General features: G+C 39.5%; 1 protein-coding gene across 1 annotated transcript in view; it reads right to left on the reverse strand.

The window, feature by feature from the left end:
- Positions 1-6,737: 6,737 nt before the first annotated feature.
- LOC126260451 (odorant receptor 43a-like) overlaps positions 6,738-24,663 on the reverse strand; it is a 112,038-nt gene continuing 94,112 nt past the window's right edge. Inside the window, exon 7 of the mRNA XM_049957779.1 lies at positions 6,738-6,794. Coding sequence (XP_049813736.1) covers positions 6,738-6,794 — 57 coding nt within the window. The remainder of the gene's footprint in view (positions 6,795-24,663) is intronic.

The following is a 24,663-nucleotide window of genomic DNA, read 5'->3' on the forward strand; positions in this document are numbered from 1 at the left end:
CGTGTAATAATAAAAAATAACAGGATACCCCAGTCAGAATTAGAAAACATCAAACAATAAGTACAACAAATACTGGAACAAAATAATGTGCAATCAGAATAAGAAGATAAATACAGTAATGGACTCAAACATCCCAGAGCAAACAAGCAAAGAACAACATGCATCAATTAAATAATCAGAAGAAAACGAAATCTTAAGACAGCCACCAGAACAAGCACAAATAGAACATGAAGTGACACACACAAATAGAACATGAAGTGACACACATGTTAGATATAGAAGAAAAATTTCAGCTGACGTATATAGAATACAAAGACACAAATACAGACATTAGACCATTCTTGCATAGACCACCAAATAACCCACAAGTCGAAACAACAATAACAACTATCAACACAATCATACACAACAAAATAAATGAAAATACAACTATGAAAGAGTTACAACTACTGGTTTATATAGGAGCACTCGCTACACTAAATATACACACTAGGCAGAGATCAGAACAAACCAACACACAGAAGAAACCCACAAAACCAACATGGCAACACAGGCTACAGATCAGATTAGAAAAACTGAGAAAAGACATCGGACAGCTAACAAAATTTATAAGAAATGAAATATTAGACAAAAAACGAAAAAGGTTAGGTAAAATCTCACAACAAGAAGCGATAGAGCAATTAGATGAAAAGAAGCCGAAATTACAAGCATTGGCCAAACGACTTAGAAGATACAAAAAAAGTGAAAATAGAAGGAAACAAAACCAAACATTCAACACAAATCAAAAGAAATTTTACCAGAGAATAGATAACACACACATTAAAATAGACAATTCACTAAACATAACAGACATGGAACACTTCTGGAGCAACATATGGTCAAACCCGGTACAACATAACAGGCATGCACGGTGGATACAAGCAGAAACAGACACATACAAGATGATACCACAAATGCCTGAAGTGATAATTTTGCAACATGAAGTCACCCGAGCAATTAATTCTATGCACAACTGGAAAGCCCTGGAAAAGATAAAATAGCAAATTTCTGGCTAAAGAAGTTCACCTCAACACATTCACATCTAACTAAATTATTTAACAAGTACATTGCTGACCCATACACTTACACATGGAATAACTTTTATGAAACCTAATGATCAAGCAGACACAGCAAACCCAGCAAAATATCGCCCCATAACATGCCTACCAACAATATACAAAATATTAACTTCAGTCATTACACAGAAATTAATGACACATACAACACAGAACAAAATTATAAATGAAGAACAAAAAGCCTGTTGCAAAGGAGCACGAGGATGTAAAGAGCAACTGATAATAGATGCAGAGGTGACACATCAAGCTAAAACTAAACAAAGGTCGCTACACTACGCATACATTGATTACCGAAAAGCTTTTGATAGTGTACCCCACTCATGGTTACTACAGATATTGGAAATATACAAAGTAGATCCTAAATTGATACAGTTCCCAAACATAATAATGAAAAATTGGAAAACCACACTTAATATCCAAATAAATTCAAATAATATCACATCACAGCCAATACAGATTAAGTGTGGAATATACCAAGGAGACTCATTAAGTCCTTTCTGGTTCTGCCATGCTCTGAACCCATTATCCAACATGCTAAATAATTCAAATTATGGATACAATATTACTGGAACATACCAACACAAAAACACACATTTGCTATACATGGATGATCTAAAACTACTGGCAGCAACAAATCAACAACTCAACCAATTACTAAAGATAACAGAAGTATTCAGGAATGATATAAATATGGGTTTTGGAACAGACAAATGTAAGAAAAATAGCATAGTCAAGGGAAAACACACTAAACAACAAGATTACATATTGGATAACCACAGCGACTGCATAGAAGCGATGGAAGAAACAGATGCCTATAAATATCTAGGATACAGACAAAAAATAAGAATAGATAATACAAATATTAAAGAAGAACTAAAAGAAAAATATAGACAAAGACTAACAAAAATACTGAAAACAGAATTGACAGCAAGAAACAAAACAAAAGCTATAAATACTTACGCTATTCCAATACTGACCTACTTATTTGGAGTAGTGAAATGGAGTAACACAGACCTAGAAGCACTCAATACACTTACACGATCACAATGCCACAAATATAGAATACGTCACATACATTCAGCAACAGAAAGATTCACATTAAGCAGAAAGGAAGGAGGAAGGGGATTTATCGACATAAAAATATTACATTATGGACAGGTAGACAATTTAGGAAAATTCTTTATAGAACGAGCAGAAACTATCAAAATACACAAAGCAATCACTCATATAAATACATGGGCTACATCACTGCAATTTCATAACCACTTCTACAACCCTTCAGATCACATAACATCAACAGTACGAAGAAAGCAAATTAGAAAAGGAAAACACTACATGGCAAGCACCTGTATCATCTAACACAGCCACACATCGATCAAGACACATCCAACACATGGCTAAGAAAAGGCAATATATACAGTGAGACGGTAGGATTCATGATTGCAATACAGGATCAAACAATATACACCAGATATTACAGCAAGCATATTATTAAAGATCCCAATACCACAACAGATAAATGCAGACTCTGCAAACAACAAAGAGAAACAGTAGATCACATCACAAGTGGATGTACAATACTAGCAAATAGAGAATACATCAACAACTTGTCATACAACATAAACTAATAAAACAACACGTTCCCACATACAAGTATGCACCACAAAATGTACTGGAGAATGATGAATACAAATTATACTGGAACAGAACCATTATAACAGATAAAACAACACCACATAACAAACCTGACATCATACTCACCAATAAAAAGAAGAAATTAACATAACTAATCGAAATATCCATACCCAATACAACAAATATACAAAAGAAAACAGGAGAAAAAATTTAAAAATACATCCAACTGGCTGAGGAAGTCAAAGAAATGTGGCATCAGGATAAAGTTGACATTATACCAATTATACTATCAACTACAGGAGTCATACCACACAATATCCACCAGTACATCAACGCAATACAGCTACATCCAAACGTATATATACAACTACATAAATCTGTGATTATTGATACATGTTCAATTATCGAAAAGTTCCTAAATGCAATGTAACATATACCGTACAGTTAAAGGGAAGTCATGCTTGATCAAGGTCCACGTCACTTTCCATTTTTAACCAGACATAACGTCTGAGAAAGGAGAGAAATAATAATAATAATACTACTACTAATAATAATAATATCAGTAATTTGTCTTTACAAGTCCGCTGGCAACATCAATAGCAAAGTATCAGTACCTCCAGATTTTAAAGGAGTACTGCAAACAAGAAGCTAGAGTGTTTTATGCAAACCTTTTACACTTGGCTGAGAACTGCATGTTGGGAGAAAGTGACATTATCCTTTATTCTTTTAGCATTTTATCACATGAAGTTAAAACAGCAATGAGAAACTGCTTACTAATAAATATCATTATTGTTTCAAACATTGTTTTTCTTTACAGAATAATCTGACACATAATACTTAACAAAAAACAGAGTTTTAATTGCAATATCTTCTATTCTGCCATGTAAAAGCAGGACATTTTTTCCTTGTGACACATGACATTACTTTAAATATTATGTCAATAAAGCCACATTTTAAATATTTATGGAATCAATTAATACTAAATTTAATGTAAATAATGTGTCCTTCCAAATGACTTTTGTATTCATTAATTTTGTTCAGTAGTATTCATGAAATTCGGTTTCAAACTTTAAAATTGCTGTCCTGAACAGTTTGATAATGTGGACAAAGCACGTTAATTTCCTGTACTTTTCATATTTAATAAGTACTCGATGTAATAGTGTATTTATATCTGACTGTACATAATTGATTGTAATTATAATGAAAATATCGTAAATTGCTGGGTAATAGCGAAGAGAACTTTTGTGAAATCTATCGATAGCAACGCCGAAATGGCAGTAGCTGTGCCTTTGTTTATCATAGCGTATGAAGAGTCTCCGTCGGGTAGCGAGCAGAGAAGAAGCAGAGCAGCTTTTAGCGATGTAAGTGGGCGGAAGTGTTTGTTGGGCGCTCCCGCCGACGCGGTGTGAAGCTGTGCTCGTGCCAGTGTAGAGCCGCCTGATTCGTTAATTCGCGAGTATTGAGAGCACGGTAGATGTGAACAGGCGGAGGAAGCTGCGACTCTGCAGAGTCTTAAGAAAGGTCATGGGACAAATTTAAGGAAATGATCACCGGCGTGGCACCAGAAGCTTGTCACGCTACCACTAGGCACTAAATAAATGGTTGGACGTCCGCAACTCTTCACAGAACGTGGAGTTCGTAGGTTTGTCTGCTCCGTAAAGTGCACAAGCGTTCTGGAGCCCACCATCGTACACTGTTGAACATGGTACTCCGCAGCCTACGGTACTCCGAGAAAACAGACACAAGATGAAATTTGACGAAACATCCGCCGTGGTTCGCACAAACGGTTTCTGGGATTGTGTGGTTAAAGAAGCCATTGAAATAAAAATCACCAATAACACTCTAAATAGAGGCGGTGGCCTGCAGATCAAGACACCGTGGGATCCAGCAACTGCATTGCTGAAGCGAGCGCGTCGAATGGCGAGTCAACATATGGCCACATATGGCGATGCCGCAGGCTCCAGTGACGACACAGCCAGCAGCTAGTGTATATAAGGGGTATACCAGCAGCACACTGGCAGTCATACCACTTGAAAATGGCCAAGGAGTGCTTGGCCCAAGTTTAATGTAATTTTAATTACTAGAGGCTGTTGGAAACCCGAGAAGTTTTATTCAAGGTTACTGTGCAAGACTCTGCATTCTTACAAACCCATAGCTGATGCCTTTGGTACCAACGTACATTTTAATGGTAAAGATTTCGACAGGTTTCTGGGAACTGTTACAGTCTCGGAGGCCACCATTATCTGTAAGCCACGTCGTGGGAGGAAAGAAGTTGTCATTTCCCAAGAGTATGTAGTTGACTTGCAAAATCCAGTGCCCAAACACGTAGGAGGAAGGCATATATCAAACGTGAGACACAAAGACTTAGCAAAACTATCAGATTCAAAGCTACTATATTTCATGCCTGAAATGGACAGGCAGCTATATCCGCCATATAATATACATAATGAAGTGTTGGGATAGGTTATAATACTGTGTGTGTGTGTGTGTGTGTGTGTGTGTGTGTGTGTGTGTGTGTCGTGCATTTAGTATCTGTTCTTTATGTTCTGATTCTAGTTCCACATTTACCTTCAATACTGTCGAAAAGACACTGTTGTCACTAACACATATATGAAAATTTTGTAAATTAATATTAATCTTAATAATAATCTAATATATTATTAAATAAAATTTCATAACATACAGTAGGTACATACTTTTTTTCGCAGGGAGTATATGATGTTGAGACTTGGTTAAAAAACAAGTCAAATCCTCAAGACTTGATGTGAAATTTTCACCAATGTCTATTTTGCTCAAAACATATATGAGCCACTTGCAAAATTATTATTTATCTAACAACAATTGTTGTTGCATCATCCAGAGTAGTAACGTCTTCTCACAGATAATGTACTACTGTTCCATCAGTAGCCGCTGGCATAAAAATTCCTGGTGCCTCCATTGACAATCTACTAACTCCATTAGTATTGACTACTCTCTGACTCTCTGACTGTTAAATGTTGCCCGTGGCTGATCCTTTATATGTTTCCTCTTCATTACCTTCGTGGAACATCCCATCTACGTGTGATGACCTTCATTCCCATCTAGTAGCCAAAATCTAGAGCTGCCCTCTTCTTCTCACGAGTTTGTCCTCCATCCTCAACTCATTTGGCGGATTGGCAAGATTTACTAAAGTGCTATATATCTGGCAGGCCCTCGAGTGATAACTGGGAATCAAATGCTTTCGAAAAAGTTATTGTTTACAAATCCTTCGGTTTGCCCACCTGTGTGGTACCTGGCAGTATAAGCCCATGGGAATCTGCCAAGGAGCTCAGTCAGAGTTGTTCCGCTTCTTTCTTTACATTTAACTAAAATATTTTCTGGTCGTCATAGAGTTTTCAAAGGCTTTATCAACTCATGGTATAAATTTGAAATGATATTTAGAGGCCTTACTGACTAGTATTATATATTTGAAATTGTATTCAAAAGTCTTTTATCTTTTATGTGTGAATTAAGCCGTTTGGAGGTTTCAGCGATACTACCTACCCTTAAAATCAGTACAATGGATTTTGTAAAAAGGATATACAGAAAATGTAAGTAAAGAAGAAAGGATTTACTTTGGATAAAGCTGTTTATTATGAATTTCACCAAGATTACATTATATTTTAACTAGCTTACAATTTCCAGTCGTTATTTACTAAGTTTTAGAAGGATTTGTTGCTGCATTAGTGTAATACTACATTACTTGCAGTGCTCTTTTTCTTTTCACTAATCCATCTGAGCCTGTTGATGGAGTAATGAGTGTCTGCTTTTCATAGTAACGATAGCTGCATTGCACTGTTTGGCCAGACATTGTGCTGCTACAGGGCGGTCACACTTTCATGTCGCCTAGTGCTGATTTGGTTAACGTCCCACGAAAGATCACATAAAGGCGTAAGCTTTCAGGAAGGGTAGCTGTCTGGCGGTGCATGTCCCCTTTTATTGGCGAGTAATATACAGCGTCTTGACCCGCTACCGTCCATTAAAGTTCTTGAGCAGTGCATAGTATGAATAACCCGCATTCAGCAGCTGCAACAGAGCAGAGGCCCAAAAAGTTGGTTACGCTAGTCATGCATCTATTGATTGATTTAATTTTGTTTGGCAAGCTGAGTCACACTCAAAGTATCATATTTACCCTTATGTACAGTGTATTACTGATTGATAAAGGCTTCAGAGAGCTGTTTTGCTTAGTCTAAGATTTGTTATTTGAGAAGAAATGCATGGTCACACAAAGTTGAAGGACGAAGAAAATTATCCACATTCACTTCCGTTGTTAATCTGTTTTCACTGTACTATTAAACAAAAAGTCCGTTCATTTAATATTTTATGATGGAAACAGTACTGAAAGAAAGACTGAAGAGGTATATTAGGGTAAATTTAATTTTGATGAATGATATGGAAAACATTGTAAAACTTTTATGGGAACTTGAAAGTTACAAATACCTTACTCGATCTGAGATGCAGATAAGAACTGAATACATTAAAATAAAAATTAATGTAAGCTTCTTTGTGAAGCTGTATCTCAAAATTTTTCAATGAGTTAAAACGCATATTTCTGTTAAATCAGTGAACATATTCATTTGAAAATACAAGTTACTGAAACCAGCCACACTAACTTGTAATTTAAATTGATATTCATAACAGCGAAGATAAAGTCCAACCCAGAATGTTTGCATTTAAAGCTTATACAACTTCCACTTCTCACTAAGTTCATTTGAACGCTACATGGACAGAAGTCTGAGCAATGGGATTGACATTGAGAGCCCCTAAAATATGGTTTTACTCACGTCTGGGTGTTAGACATATTGTTGTATGAGTAACCAGATTAAGACGTGCTTAAGTGAAGAATAATGGAGCCCAGAGAAGATGCAGAATATCGTTTATTTTACAGTAAAATACAGTTTTTCTATGTTTGATGTCAGCCTTTCAATGACATCTTCAAAACTTCGGTTCTAGTAATAAGAAGATCGTTCAATAAGTGATGCGACACTTTTGTCTCGGCCAATTACAGTAGAAAATATGCTTAAATATTCCCATTTCAACCTTTGCAATTACATGAAGTTCCGATAAGAGGCGGCACTAATATAACCTTCAAAATGGCGTCTGTAATGGAGGTGCATTCCAAGCAGAGAGCTGTCACTGAATTTCTTTCGGTCGAAAACTAGAGATTCGCAGATATTGAAAGGCGCTTGAAGAACCTCTACGGAGATCTTGCAGTGACTCGTTGGACCAGGTGTCTGTGATCATCGCAACAGAGTCGTGCAAAGCTGTCCGACCCCCGCGTACCACAAGGCCACTCACAGGTGTGACTCCTGCAATGTTGGAATGTGCAGACACTCTCAAATAGGGTGACTGACGGATCACAATCAAACACTTTGCTTCTCAACTGGATGTGTCTGTTGGTAGCGCTGACACATTCATACAACAGTTGGGGTACTGAAAGATGTGTGTCCGTTGGGTTTCTCGTCGCCTCACAGAAGACCATACAGAGCAACGAAGGACCATTTGCGCTTGTTACAAGGCTGATCGTGACAATCTTTTGGCGAACATCGTCAGGGGCGATAAAGCATGGGTCCTTCACTTTGAACTTCCATGAAGTGGCGAAACACGCCTCTCCTCCGAACAAAAAGTTCAAATCCTCACCCTCGGCCAGTAAAGTCGTGGCGGCTGTCTTCTGGAATTCTCATTTGTTCTTCTTATGTCTGATGTCGTTCCTCATGGCGCGACGATGAACTCTGAGGTGTAATGTGCTACCCTCAGGAAACTGAAGATACGACTTCAGCATGTTCGTTGCTACAAAAATGCAAACGAACTCCTTTTTCAAGGTAACGCAAGGTCTCTACACACCTGACAGGAGCTCACTGTTCTTCCTCATGCACCCTACGGCCCAGGTATAGCAACCTCCGACTCTCATCTGTGTGGCCCAATGACGGATGTACTCTGCGCGAAGCAGTACGTGGATGATGGAGAAGTTACTGGTGCATCAAGATGTTGGCTCCGACGGCGGCCAGCAGAGCCGTTCCATGTGGGCATATAGGCCCTCCTAGCAAGGTGGCATAAGGCTGTCGTATTGAACCGAGAGAATGCCGAAAAACATAGTCAAAAGAGTGGGGGATAATATGGTGCATTGAAATCCTAATTAAAACCGACCTGCTTTCAGGAAAAATATGTTTTGCATCACTTACTGAACGCCCCTCATAATTGAAGCTAACCGAAGAAGAGAATATAAAATGCAGACTGGTAACAACAACTTAATAATTTCATACGGAAGTGAAATATGGTCAGTAAGCTGTTCAGACAAGAAGAGATGCGGTGCTACAGAACAATGATAAAAATGGGTAGATCGAGTAACTAAAGAGGAGGCACTGAATCGATTTCAGGGAAATTTATACACAGCTTAGTAAAAGAAGGGATAGGCTTATAGCATGCAACCTGAGGCATCAAGGAGTCATCATTTTGATAATGCAGGAGATTGGTATTGGTGGAGAGGGGTGAGGGGGGGGAGGTCAAAATCGTGAATGGAGATCAGCGAATGCAGTAAGCTTGTTGAAATGTGGCTATTTTGGAGATGAAGATGTTTGGAGAGCTGCAACAAACCAGTCTTCGGACTGAATAACACAACAACAGAACAGACGAAGACACGTGGTAGGGATCTTATTGCAATCGACGAATATACCACATACAACAGAGGAAGGCTCACTGAATTAAAGACTACTGGAAGAAACACTCTCATTTCCACAAATTCAGCAACACCTTTAAACTACTAACACTATCAATCACTAAGAGTGCAAGAAAAGAAAATTCTTGCCATCGCATTCGGACACAAGCCAGACAGTGAGCAAACTTATTACGATGAATGTATTTAAGAAAACCATTACTTATCAATAATAATACAATGAAGGCTCTTAAGGCTGTTGTTTAATTAATTCTTTTGAATCTTCCAATCTGAGAGGACGTGGTCGATGCATACAGCTATTCACTAATGTATCATATCCATCTGCGGGAGACATATTCAGAGATAAAACTGGCAACAGCATCGAAACGGGATTCCGCTCTTATTGGCACTTTATGAACTGAGTAGAGGGCACCACTATTCGTCATGTGATGCTGGGTGCACGTGATGATTCTCAATTAATAATAATCGATGGTTAGAATCACTCTCTTGGTGCAGATCAGTATCCGTAATTTTATTCAGTTTAATTATTTCTACCTTTCTGTAAAACTTTTCAGTGTTCATAAATATCTTTTGCTCTCATTGCCTCTCTATACAAGCGCATTACACAAAATGTTGTCTTGCCTAGAACACCTGTAACATGGAATTTTATTTCATGGTCTCTGTATTTAACGGCATGTTCCACTACGGCCGATGCGTCAGGCTGTCGGAAGAGACAGTTACGCTCATGGCCGTGTCAACTTTATTGTTACGACTGCAGAGGATTTTATGCACGCCAGCTGTCGCTAGTAAATGTTGTACATCTGCAGTTCACAGGTTTTTAATTTTAATTTTTAAATTTTTTTTGAAACCTATGCTTGTTCGTCCCAGTCTGTAATGTTTTCAACAAGAGAAGAAAATTTTCTCTGTTGGTGGCTGTTGCTCAGCTTTATTCCCGGAATTTTGCCTCCTTGCCGTAGTTCCCATTTTACGTCTCCTTGCCGTAATTCTCATTCCACCTACGAAGTGGAGTTGTAATTTCTCCTATAAGACGACTGTAAATAATTGAGTTCTGCTTGTAACTGAACCGGTCCGCATGTTTTATTTGCCCAATCCACCATTTTAATCAATATGCTCGTAAAATTCGTTTCTGCAGTGGAAGTACTTTGTAGTGAGACAGTATCTAAATATAGCTGCTACATTCACTGGGAAAGTATGTTCTGTAGGTGAACTAGCTTCATTCATAGGAATCATCGCAAATAAAGGGGCAAATGTTAGTTGATGAACATACCACTCAGGCCCACGTCCATGTTTTTCAATTTCTCAGTGCGCTTAGTTTCCATACATATTAATAAATTAGTATAGCGCTCCCTGCTTCGCTCCTGTAGACTGTATGGTCTACACAGATGCTTTTTTATTTTCCTTTAATCGAATTGTTACGTTGTTCATAAATTACAACACCTACTAAGCTTTTCACACTAATTAAGGCCATAGAAGTATTTTGTTTTCCTAACGTACTTCCGAACAAAACAGCGATTCTGGTAGCTGTGGTCCAAAGTTTCTACTAATCATGCCTATTGCGTTCTTGTGGTGATATTTCCATAGAAACGTGCATCCCCTAGCACATATTTCTTTATATGCAACTGAGAACTGAAATACCAATTTTTATACGTTAAGCTTTAAATTTTTTTAATATAACGCAATATTTTCTTAAAAACTTTAGTCCCCTCTTTCATCCTCTTGGGTATTAATTTTCCGAAAATACCGTAGTACTTTTTTTTTTTTTTTTTTGTAACAGAAAAGCCTATTACAAAGTTTCATAGATTCTGCTTCAAAGATCAAAGATGCTTGCATAATGAAATGTTTTCATGAAAACTTCCGTGTCCTGTTTCACTCCCTTAATGGGTTGTATTTCCAAAAACAGTGAACCATCTTTTCATAAAACATTTCATCCGCTATTTAACCCCCTTATGGGTTTAATTTCCATAATCACTGGAATATGGTTTTTTCCTTTTTTTTTGGATCCGAGACGTGAAATACCAATTTTCACCGCTGTAGCTTCAAAATATACTTCAGTAGTTCTTTAATGATGTTTTATTTTCAGAAACAACTTTAATTCACTGTTTCATCCCCATATGGGATAAATTTCCAAAAATCTTGGGACATGTGCTTCCTTATTTTTGACAAATAAGCCACATAGCAGTTTTCATAGGTCTAGCCTCAGAATTGCCGTAATTTTGGCAAAGAAACTAAATACCAATTTTCGGAGGTCTAGCCTCAAGATTGCCTTCATAGCGACATTTTTCAAAAAACCTTTCATCCCCTGTTTCCTTCAGTTATGGATGTAATTTCAAAAATACCTTCTCACACGACACCTATAGTATATGATCAACATCCTCTGCAAATTTCATGTATCTATCCTTAGCGGTTTGGGCTGGCCGATGATGAGTCAGTGAGTGAGCGAGTCAGCCAGTCGGGACATTGCCTTTTATATACAGAGATTAAAGTTCCACGTCGCGTCTTTCTGTCTGTATCTGAAGGCTAATCTCAGGAACTGCTGCACTGAACTACTGTATTTTGATACTGTTTCCACTAACAGATAGACTGAACCATGAGGAACGTTTGCACGCGGACGTGCTGAAAAGTAATTTCTCCGAGTTTTGTGTGTGAAAACTCTTAAATCTTTTTAACTCACACTTTATTAACATTCTAAATCTTTATTCTTCATGTCTACATAATTATTTCGCAACACAGTCAACCTGGCAGTGATCAAATTCTTCCTGAGAGACCAGTTTGTTGATACTGTGACTGCAGAATGTCTGAATCTGTTTGGCGAAACCACAAACTCAGTCTGATTGCACCGCTTCATCACTATCAACGTGGAGTCTTCGATGGTGTTTTTAAGTTTTGCAAACAGTTGACAATGAGATGGGTCTGTATGGAGGATGATAAATGACAGTGAACCCAAGGCGTCGGATTGTTGCACATGACACAGCGCTCGTATGTTGTCTGATACTGTCATGCTGAAGGTGAGAGTGCTCCATGTGTGGATTAACACTTCTAATTCGAAACTAGATTACAGCACCGACGTAGTTACGTTACACACCGCCTTACTATACTCTATAATTCGGAACCCTGCAGCGGCAGAGGGCTGCAAATATGCAGACATCAATAATAAAGATGTGGAATGTTATTAACGTTTGTTTTATTTTAAAATCTTTCAGACTTTTCACATAAAAATATTTGAGGCATTAGTTTTCAGCACGTCCGCATATAATTCACTGCCGTCACGCAAGATAAGTCGTCTTAGTACTACCTATACGAAACCGGTGTCAGTTCATAAACAGTCGGTTTACCATGTAGGGTTATAGTAAAGAGGCTCAATATCTGGTCACCTGGTGGGTAGGAGATTCTGCAGTTCTAGCAACTAATCTCAAAATAACCCCAGAGCTACGAATTTTGGGTAGCCGTATAGTCTGTGCGGATAAGCGTCTGGCCAGCTGAATTATTCTTTATTCTGTGGAGAGAAAGAAGACACTTTTGTCATGGATGTTATCAGTTTGCTGCAATGGCTGTTAATGTTAAGACTGAACCATCCTTTTGTTACATATTGCTCACTACTATGTAGTTTTGTCTCTCTAGCCATTCTCAAGTGAAGACTACAACCCATTAAATGCACATACTTAGGTTACTGTCAATGTACTTGTCTTCGTCAGATGGTAACTATGACCGCATACCCCACTGTCGTCGCAACTGCACAACAGATATCGCTTCGCCCCCCCCCCCCCCCCCTCTCACCACGGCAGCGGAGCTGATCTCAAACGTTTGTGTTGTCCCGGCTAGTTAAGAACCATTCCCTGCCATGTGGGTCGGGTATAAAACATCTCTGAATCACGTTGTGAATCTAGTCGTGTGAACTAGCAGTTGAAAATTGATCGCGTTTTTCCAGAGATATTTCATACACTTTCAACCACGACGGATCCAAAGAGAGTTTGTTTTTTATTACTCTGGAGTAAGATATCAATTGAGTTCCAGTCTATTTTTTACTAATTTGTTTCCCTGAGTAATTTGATTTAGTTACTTTAGCAGTCTGCATGCATTCGTTGAATCGTATTAAATCTGTTTGTAAAAAGGTTTATCAGATTCCTTCAGTAACCCTTGAATGTTCACAGATATTATTGGCTACGTAATAGCTGATTATGGAATTTAGTAAACGCTGGGAATGTCTCGTATATTTTTGTTTTATTGACACTATTAAGTTCTTGAATTAATGAGAGATGGCACCGAGGAATCCGAAAGGAGAGTTGATCCTAGTGTGTATTGTTTCGGTATGATAACAGCCAGTCAGTACTACATCCCTTCGTGTACCTACCAGCAAAGATATGCTTTCCCATTAAACTGTCCTTTGCCATTGCTGTCCGATAAATTATAAATATGTCTCTGGGCCTTCTCAATTCTCACGACATGATATTAATTATGGGTTCGAATCCTTTCAATGCCTGTTCATCACAAGTTTAATCTTTTAACGGGCACTATTTTTCACTTCTCGTTTATTAGCGGAATCACCTTGACAATGAGCGGCAAAGATACTAGTGTGATAAGGTACAAATTATTTTCGGTCCCAATACTCTTTAATAATTCGCATACAGCGAACGAAGTCCTAATTCAACATAAAAGTTTCCGTATTGTCAATAATCTCTTCACAATTGTAAGTATACGATCGTAGCGTATCGTTGAACACATACCATCACCAATCACTTGAATATCAATGTTCGTACACCCAGACACTTCTAATCGACCCCGTCTCTGAATTTATCCCAAAATAATCTATTCTCCGCCACTCCAGTGTCTCATCCAGTTCTAAGAATGCAATTTAATTAGGCTTCTAGCCCCAAAATTCCGACTACCACGGAAGAACTGCGAACACTCTCGCCATCGCCAAAACAAAAACTCAAGGGACCAAACAATGCTGCGCATTGGTTTGTATAACACATTCAAAACAAAATGCAGCTCTGTTATGTCTTCCTTGTATTCCCTTTGTACTACTTTGCGTTACTCTATTTCGAATATCTACTCTTTGTAAAATTTTAACTATCTATTACTTCGAAATAATACTACCGTTTTTTGGCTCTTAGGCCATTTCGTATTACAGAATTTAATCTAATACTCGTTTATGTGTAACCACTCTCTAAAGAGCGGTTGTTGTTGTTGTTGTTGTGGTCTACAGTCCTGAGACTGATTTGATGCAGCTCTCCATGCTACTCTATCCTGTGCAAGCTTCTTCATCTCCCAGTACTTACTGCAACCTACATCCTTCTGAATCTGTTTAGTGCATTCATCTCTTGGTCTCCCTCTACGATTTTTACCCTTCACACTGCCCTCCAATGCTAAATTTGTGATCCCCTGATGCCCCAGAACATGTCCTTCCAACCGGTCCCTTCTTCTTGTCAAGTTGTGCCACAAACTTCTCTTCTCCCCGATACTATTCAAAACCTTCTCATTAGTTATGTGATCTACCCATCTAATCTTCAGTATTCTTCTGTTGCACCACATTTCGAAAGCTTCTATTCTCTTCTTGTCCAAACTATTTATCGTCCATGTTTCACTTCCATACATGGCTACACTCCAAATATCAAAACTCCCTTACTACTTTATGTGTCTCATTTCCTAATCTAATTCCCTCAGCATCACCCGACTTAATTCGACTACATTCCATTATCCTCGTTTTGCTTTTGTTGATGTTCATCTTATATCCTCCTTTCAAGACACTGTCCATTCCGTTCAACTGCTCTTCCAAGTCCTTTGCTGTCTCTGAGAGAATTACAATGTCATCGGCGAACCTCAAAGTTTTAATTTCTTCTGCATGGAAAGAGCAGTTACATAACCCAAGTATTTGCATTTCACAGGTTATACTCTTCAGCTGAGAATAACTACACACACGAAACTACAAAGTAGTGAACAGTATGCAACAGTATAGCGCCAAAGTGCTATTCAAGAAATTTATCAAAACTGTGGCCCAGTAGTATTTAAAATGTGTTTATTAGTTGATAAGTAATTATGAAAACTTTCCTCGTTGGGTCTTTCTGAAGCTTCCTATGAGTAGTCGATTCCAAAAGATACTTATCCTTCTTACGATAACATTCACTCTTCATCACAGCGGTGGCATTAACTTTGTCAGCTGTAACGACTTTCTTGCCTGCATATGTATCTCTCGTCGTCTTCCGTCCGCTTGCGACAAATTACCTTTAAGCAGCTTAGAGTTGCGTAAGTTTCTGGGTGATTCAGTCCGAATTTCATCAGCACACTCTTTTGGTAACAAACGAATTCCTGCCTCGGCATTTGCTATAATTTCCTACGTTGGACTCATATGAAAGTCTCATATTCTTCTCTATTACTAACATTAACTACATTTTTGAAAGTCTCTTCGGGTTTGCTGCCGGATCCTAAAATCAACTTGACTCGATATTTCGGCGATCCAACTGATCGCCATCTTCAGGAAATGCTGCTTCCGCTGATGAGTCCCGTTGAGAACTAACAGTTAGTTCTCAGCGGGACTCATCAGCGGAAGCAGCATTTCCCGAAGATGGCGACCAGTTGGATCGCCGAAATATCGAGTCAAGTTGATTTTAGGATCCGGCAGCAAACCCGAAGAAACTTTCAAGACTTATTACGCCGGGAAAGCCTACGTAATCACAACATTAACTACAGCTTACGTGACAGCCTACCGCTGAAAGGAAGAGAACTGGAAATATAATAAACGACTCCCAATAGAAGCAGAGCTCTCTCAGAAGCCTGTCCCGCTCTTTTTAAAAGTTCGTCTCGCGATTGGTCAGTTGGGTCAACACATACACTGTGGAATTTTCCATCGATCTCTTGCTCGAATTTGTATTCGGTAAACTGCTGGTAGACTGAATAACGAGGACAGGAATTTTTAGCAGCCACATAGTTGGACGAACCATTTCCCACTGTACGTCGTTTCTCACGACGATTGGCTGACAGCCACGCCCACCCTGGAAGGCAGCATCGGAGCACAGTGTCTCAGACATTTCAATCTGTTTTAGGTAACGGTAAGCCGCAGTCTGGTGGTGCCCTGAACTTGAGTGCAGGTAAGATAAAATATCTTGGTTGGGTATCTGGTTAGACGTTGTGTTTTGTAGAGTCGATAATCCGTTCTGCAATTCAGTTATCAAGGGCGCTATGTTTCTAATTTCTCCCATGTAAATTATTTCTATTTCTCAGTTTAGTTCCATGGAAGAACGACATGTTTTTTATTAAGGACTTCTGTTAAGATTTCTTCATTGTGCTCTGCAGATTTTTTGAGCAGAATGAATGGCTAAAATGCAGGTTTAACAGTAACCACACCTACTTCGTAGAAATTGTTGGTGATTTTCTTCCAATGCTTCAGAAAAAGTTAAAGTTTTTTATGTGTTCAGAAGAGCAACCATGTCCCCTTTTTCTGATGACATGATCCTTTGCTGACAAAATAATGTCCACAGAATTTGTTAAGAAACCAGCTCTGTAAGGAACCATATTATTAAGTTGATTGCTAAACTCTGAGGAGAGGATTCCTCGTGTTAAGAATGTCTTTTTTCATTAGGTATGATTTGCTAATTTGCCACTACTGACTTATTTGGCCCATTGTTATTAGTATTTGTTAATTATGGTTGAACTGACATCATAGTATGTGACCTTTGTACCCTTGCAGCGAGCTACCACACAGACTGTGTGTAAAGCATTCGCAGAGGGTTTTCTGAGAGGTGAGGGAAAAGCAGACAGTGTACCCCAGACAAGATTTTGCAGATGACAAAACCTTTTACATTAGAGGAACATTATCCAGTTTATTTTACTCGTTATCAGCCTGTATCAGATTATGCAGAAAAGATAATGAATGAACTTAGGAAAATGTTTCATTTATACTGTCATGCACAACAAAGAAACTGAGATACCTCCTTGGAAGATTCCCAGGGAGTAATTAAAATATTGTCAGAGCAGTGGGGAGACACCTGTCTTAATTTTGAAGACAGACAACCAGATGATAAGATCAGGAAAGTAGCTGGTTTTCCACCCACAGGGAGAGGTAGACACATAGCAGTAGTACAGGTGGCGACTGAGCAAAATCATGGGGAGCCACTGAGATATAAAAATCAAATTGAAATGGAGCATTTTGTGATATATATTTGACACGATGTGATAAAGTGCTGATAAGCCTCATTGTTTATCCAGGAAACATAGGTTCCTTTGTAATAAATTCTTAAACATACATAATGGACCATTTCCGGTCCGCAGATTCCTTCATCGACATGTAGTTGAACTGCCATTGCTTCACATGAAAATCTCTCATGGCGAACACCATGTATCGAACATCAAGAAATTTCGAGAATAGCCTGATGAGATAGAATCTGGTAAGCAAATGGCTAAGCTGGGTATATTGCCTAAAGCAGACTGATGCATGCACCATCACCCTGTAATATGTTGGAGGGTTAGAGAGTTTCTTTTTTCTTTTATTTGTTTTAAAGATGTCAGTCCTAATTTGTTCTGTTGTCTGGTACACACCGTGGATAACAGAACATTCTGATGTGTTCTTTTCATTGATGTGATCGATTGACTAAGTCACAACGAAGAAGGTTTTGAAGAAGTCACAAGAAGGATAATGGCTCAAATGGCTCTGAGCACTATGGGACTCAACATCTGAGGTCATCAGTCCCCTAGACTTAGAACTACTTAAACCTAAGGACATCACACACATCCATGCCCGAGGCAGGATTCGAACCCGCGACCGCAGCAGCAGCGCGGTTCCGGACTGGAGCGCCTAGAACCGCTCAGCCACCGCGGCTGGCACAAGAAGAATACCTGAAGTCTGATTATGACTTATGGGTTGAAGAAATGGTTTGATCTATTTTATGTGCCAGTATCGTAAAGTGTGCTGTTCTGATATTTTGAGGTGAGTGACTGAAGATGGATGTAGAGATGTCTAGAACTATGTAGACATAGTAAAGAATTTTCTATTGGAGCAGAGGTGAACGGCAGAATAGAAGAAAATTGAAAAGTTGGCTAGAGGACTGATCCACCACCACTGCCCCCAAATCACCCCCTTTTAACTTTGCAGAATTTCTTGATCTCAAACCTTTTGTCACCATCGTTCCCCAAATCTATCAACAAACAAACTAATCTTACATCTGCTGAAAGATCCACAACCCACCATCTAAAAACTGATCCCAACTTTAAATCCTACCTGCTGCCAAAGGCTCCACTACTATCGTTTTGAACTGCAAGGATTAATTGACAGAAGGACTCTGCCAGCTGTCAGAGTGATGCACCAACTAGCCCTGTCACAGGTCCAGCAGGATCTCCAGTTTCCCCTCAAATCCTTAGGCCAATCCTAAAACCTCTCCCCAGAATCCTTCTCTCCCCTTACCCATACCACTCCCTGCACTCCTATCTCCTACATCCTTCCTAAAGTCCATAAACCAAACCACCCAGGATGTCCAAATATGGCTGGTTACTGTGCCCCCACTGTTGGAATCTCTGCTCTCACAGACCAACACCTTCAATCCATTACTCACAACCTACCCTCCTATATGAAAGATACCAAGCATCTCCTCCATCGACTCTCCACAGTTCCTGTTCCTTTACCACATGGTGCCCTGCTCATCACTATTGACACAACTTCCCATTACACTAACATACCTAATATCCATGACCTTACAGTTATTTAATACTGCCTTTCCCAACGCCTGATGGATTTCAAACTAGCCACTTCCTTCCTAACCACCATGATCAACTATATCCTCACACACAATTACATCTTTGAAGGCATTACCTACAAACAAATCCGGGGTACGGCTAAGGGCACCCACATGGTACCATCCCATGCCAACCTATGTATTCATGGAGCATCTAGAGGAATCCTTCCTAAACACCCAGAATCGCAAACCCTTCATCTGGTTCAGATTTGCTGATGTCAACTTCATGATTTGGATCAATGGTGAGGACATCCTATCTGCATTCCTCCAGAACCTCACCTTCTTCCCCACCTGCTTCACCTGGTTCTACTCAACACATCAAGCCACCTTCCTCAATGTTGACCTCCACCTTAATGACGGTTATATCAGTACATTTGTCCACATCAAGCCTACCAACCACCAGCAATACCTCCACTTCGACAGCTGCCAACCATTCCATACCAAGAAGTCACTTCCATTCAGCCTAGCCACCCATGGCTGTCACATCTGTAGTGACGATTGACCCTCTCGAAATATAGCGAGGGTCTCACTGATGCCTTTACACATTGTAACTACCCTCCCAACCTTGAAGAAAAACAGATCTCATCTGCCTTCTCTTTCCAGTCATCTAACACCTCCCACAGTCCCACCATCAGACCACAGAGGAGCATTCCCCTCGTGACTCAGTACCACCCATGACTGGAGCAACTGGATTGCATTCTCCGGCAGGGTTTCGACTATATTTTGTCATGCCCTGAAATGAGAAATACCCTACCCACTATCCTTACCACCCTTCACACAGTGGTATCCACGGCCCACCAAACCTACACAATATCCTTGTCCATCCCTACACATCCCCAGCTCCTAAACCCCTGCCTCATGGCTCATATCCCTGTAATAGGCCTCAATGCAAAACCTGTCCCATACATCCTCTTCACCTCCTACTACAGTCCAGTAACAAACATCGCCTGCCTCATCAAAGGCAAGACATGTGATCTACAAGCTAAGCAGCAGCCACTTTTCTGTATTCCACGTGGGCATGACAACCAACAAGCTTTCTGTCTGACAAACTGTGGCCAAGAAATAACTGGACCACCATGTTCCTGAGCATGCCACCCAACATGACATTTTTCATTTCAATGACTGCTTCACAGCCTGTGCCATCTGGATACTTCCCACAAACATCAGCTTTCCTGATTTGTGCAGGTGGGAACTCTCCCTGCAATATGTCCTATGTTACCTTAAGCCTTCTGGCCTCCACTTTTGTTAGTCATTGTCCTTACCTGTCTAGCCCCTTCCCTGTTTCCATGCCAGGATTACACAGACCTCTATTCTACCAATGCACCCAGTCTTTTTACTTCTGAACTTTCCACTACCTCCATCTCTTGCCCCACCCCCTCCATCAAACTACCACCTGTACCTAGCTGCCCTACTCTTCGCCTCATCCCTGCACGCTACCAGCAGCACTTTACTGTCCCCAATCCCTATCCTGCTATCCATCTCCGTCTACCCAGCCTCCTCCTTATCCCACTTGGTTGCCTCCCCATAATGTGCTGCTGCTCGCAGTCTGGCTTCAGCTGCCAGACACGTTAGTCGTGTGTGTGTGTGTGTGTGTGTGTGTGTGTGTGTGTGTGTGTGTGTGTGTGTGTGTGTGTGTGCGTGTGTGTGTGTTGTCTATTTTGACAAAGGCCTTGTTGGCCAAAAGCTAACTTTCCAAGAGTCTCTTTGTTGTGCCTTTCATCGTCTCAGTATCTCCACTGTAGTTTCCAACCTGAATTTTCCATTGTTTAACGTGTACAGACACACACACACACACAATGATTCTTACTATCAATACGTAATTGTTTGAACGCCCTCATAATCAGTCATGTTCACTACCATGTTAGACTTATATTTTAGGTAAAGTTCGTCAGATCTTTTGTAACTATCGACTTACGTTTACTTCTTTTCCATGCTGTAATGAGGTTATAATAAGGTAGAAGCATAACTTATCATGCAATTTACCATGTCATTTTCATGCTAGTGTAAGGATACACAAAACACACTGATACAAGATCTAGTATCCAGTAGTTTGTGCACAATCAAGTTATTTTCTTTCGATCTTACGCAACAAGGCACATTCGGTTAGTAGGGACCATGTACTCCAGTTTCGAACTGATGTGTCAATTACAGTATTTTTTGTGAGAATGTTGATTGAATTATTGATTTGTAAAATCATGAAATTAGTAGTGTTTTCTCCAGTTTGTAAATTGTGTATTGTCTGAGGGTGGGTAAGAACAAATCACTTCTGGAGAATATTTAATACGTAAATTTTGTATTCGCTCTGGTTCTGAAGATTTTTTATGTGTTTGATAATGCTTGTGCTCTTAAAATAATAATCAAAAGTTGCGGTGAATAACCAGAGCTTCGGTTTTGCCTACGGTCGCCATCACTGTGAGAGAGTGAATAACAAAAGAAAAAAATCGCTAGACAATGATAGAATAACAACAGCTCCATCACGATTTTTCTTCCTAGCTTTGGAGTAATGGAAGGCGCCTGTAACAGCCACCTTCCATGAAAACTTTACCTGTGATTATTAACTTTTGGTTATTATATCACCATGCATGGAAGAAGGATCGCTAGGAGAACCGTGATTTTACTTCCATTTATCTCGTATCGGCGTCCCCTGTGAAGTATGAATTGTTGTTAATGCACGTGCGTTAGACGAATCGGTATAGCTACGTAGGTTCTCATTGCAGAAGCTTTCAAAGCTGGCGTGTGGCGTGAACAGGCCCAAGAAAACAGTTTGTCGAGCTCTTTTAAGTTCGTCTGGCGACTGTTCGGCCAGGACAAAACTTGCAGAGTAAAATTTTCCACCGCACAGTTGTTCTAATTCTTTGTTCAGTAAACTGGTGGGAAAGTAAATATAACACTCTGGTATTTTTAAGGTCCACCCAGTTGGTCAAAGTGTTTTGCACTACAGGTCGTTTCTCATGACGATTGGGTGGCGACCACCCCCATTACGGAAGGCTACGCCAGAGCACAGTGTATGGTTTTTGGAACGTTTTCGGTATCAGCCAGTTGAGGTCTGATGGTATGACTTATGTGCACTTACGACAAAACATTTTGGTTGATAATCTGGTTTTTTGCTTCATGTCGTAATGTAGATAATCTGCGCAGTAATCATAAGCTTCATAGGGGTAGTCGTGTGGTTAAATTTTGACTGTGTCAATTATATCGCTTATCAACTTAGTTTTTTGGATGGGCAACATGTTTTTCACTGGGCACCTCCGTTGGGACATCTTCATTGTATTCTGCAGATTTTCTTGAGCAGAATGAACGCTCACAATGCAGGTTTGATGGTAAACGCACCTAATTCGTTGGAGTTACCGGTGAACTTTTTTCCTAGTAATTTTCTTCGACTGCTGTGTTTAGATTTTAATGTCTTCCCAAGAACAGCTGTGCCCCATCTTCCCGATGGCACGATCTTTTGCCGACAGAGTAATGTCCACAGAATTTGTTAAGAAATTGACCCCAATAAAGAACCATAATATTGAAGTGAAGTTTGCTTGTTAATTGATTACTAAACTTCGAGGAGAGAGTATCTCGTCTTCTTTCATGGGGTGTGATCCGCTAGTCTTCTCGCATACGTGCATTCTACCACTCCGTTGTACTTCCTGTGATCAATGAGAATAGCTGTTGTGCTTGAGAAAAGTAGTTTTAAATTGGCAACGAAATTTGTTGCCTGATCAGTCCTACTCAAGGCGTTTAGTCAGGCTGCGTTGTGCGTTTCGGATAAAGGACAGGGTAAAATCTCACAATCTTCTTTTACTTATTTCAGATGGCATTATGCTGAGGAACATTAACCAATAGAGAGGCACTGCCTGTTTCTGACAGAAAGCACAGTAGGTTCAACAAGTCCACTACATGGGGCAAAAGGTTTATCCCATATAATGGAACAGTGCTTAAGTTCAGAATTCAGTTTAAATCCAGTTAAAGGAATGATAATGTTAGACCACAGTCTCAACACTTTTACTTAACCTGGAATGAAAGATATATTTTAAGACAAACAGTTTCCGAATATATTGTTAGTAGCTTCATTAGTATGGAGTGTAGGTGGAAACCAATTAGCCAATATGGCTATTTAGAATTTGCTTTCTGAAGTTGATTATTTGGATAAGTACTCCAAACGAAGTACATCAGTAAAGTTTTTTAGGTTGACGCTTTCCTTTTGCGTCCTGCATTTTCTGAAGAAATATGCTCCCTTATTGTTGAAATATGTTTCTCTTAAAACTGATACAATAATTTTAGCATCGACATGAGTCTCAAATGTTTGTTCTTTTTTAAAAAAAAAACAGTAGTTGTTCATGGCGACGTTAATATATAATGAAGAATTCCTTAATCATTTTAATTTCTTAATCTAATCTATTCATTAAATTACAAATTTTGTGGTATAACGTTCAATCTGTATATTGAGCAAGCAGTAAAGGAAACAAAAGAAAACGTTTGTGTAAGAATTAAAATCCACGGAGAAAACATAAAAAATTAAGGTTTACCGATGACATTGTAATTCTGTCAGAGACAGCAAAGGACCTGGAAGACCAGTTGAATGGAATGGACAGAGTCTTGAAAGGAGGATATAAGACGAACACCAACAAGAGTAAAACGAGGATAATCGAATGTAGTCGCATTAAATCAGGTGATGCTGAGGTAATTAGATAGGAAATGAGACGCTTCAAGCAGTAAATGAGTTTTGCTATTTGGGGAGCAAAATAACTGATGATGGTCGAAGTAGAGAGGATATAAAATGTAGACTGGCAATGACAAGGAAAGCGTTTCTGAAGAAGAGAAGTTTGTTAACGTCGAGTATAGATTTAAGTGTCAGGAAGTCGTTTCTGAAAGTATTTGTATGGAGTGTAGCCGTGCATGGAAGTGAAACATGGACGATAAATAGTTTAAACAAGAAGAGAATAGAAGCTTTTGAAATGTGGTGCTGCAGAAGAGTGCTGAAGATTAGATGAGTAGATCACGTAACTAATGAGGAGGTACTGAATAGAATTGGGGAGAAGAGGAGTTTGTGGCACAACTTGACTTTAAGAAGGGATCGGCTGGTAGGACATGTTCTGAGGCATCAAAGGATCACCAATTTAATACTGGAAGGAAGCATGGAGTGTAAAAATCGTGGAGGGAGGCCAAAAGATGAATACACTAAGCAGATTCAGAAGGATGTAGGTTGCAGTAGTTATGGGGAGATGAAGAAGCTTGCACAGCATAGAGTAGCATGGAGAGCTGCAGCCAACCAGTCTCTGGACTGAAGACCACAACAACAACAACAACAACAGCAAGAATGTTACGGTACGTTATAGGTTTTAAAATCGAATATTATTCTAAAATGTTATTTTATGGGGTTTAGTTAGCACAAGAGGTCCCTTCACAGAGTCCACACCACGGGATCGGGCTATAGGTTCGAAATACAGCCCTGTTAATGGCAAAATGGAAGTATGATAACATTCACAAGTTCCACCCCTCGTGGAGTGTTACGTTC

This window comes from Schistocerca nitens, chromosome 5 (genome assembly GCF_023898315.1).
Source record: "Schistocerca nitens isolate TAMUIC-IGC-003100 chromosome 5, iqSchNite1.1, whole genome shotgun sequence".
NCBI classification, from domain to species: Eukaryota; Metazoa; Arthropoda; class Insecta; order Orthoptera; family Acrididae; genus Schistocerca; species Schistocerca nitens.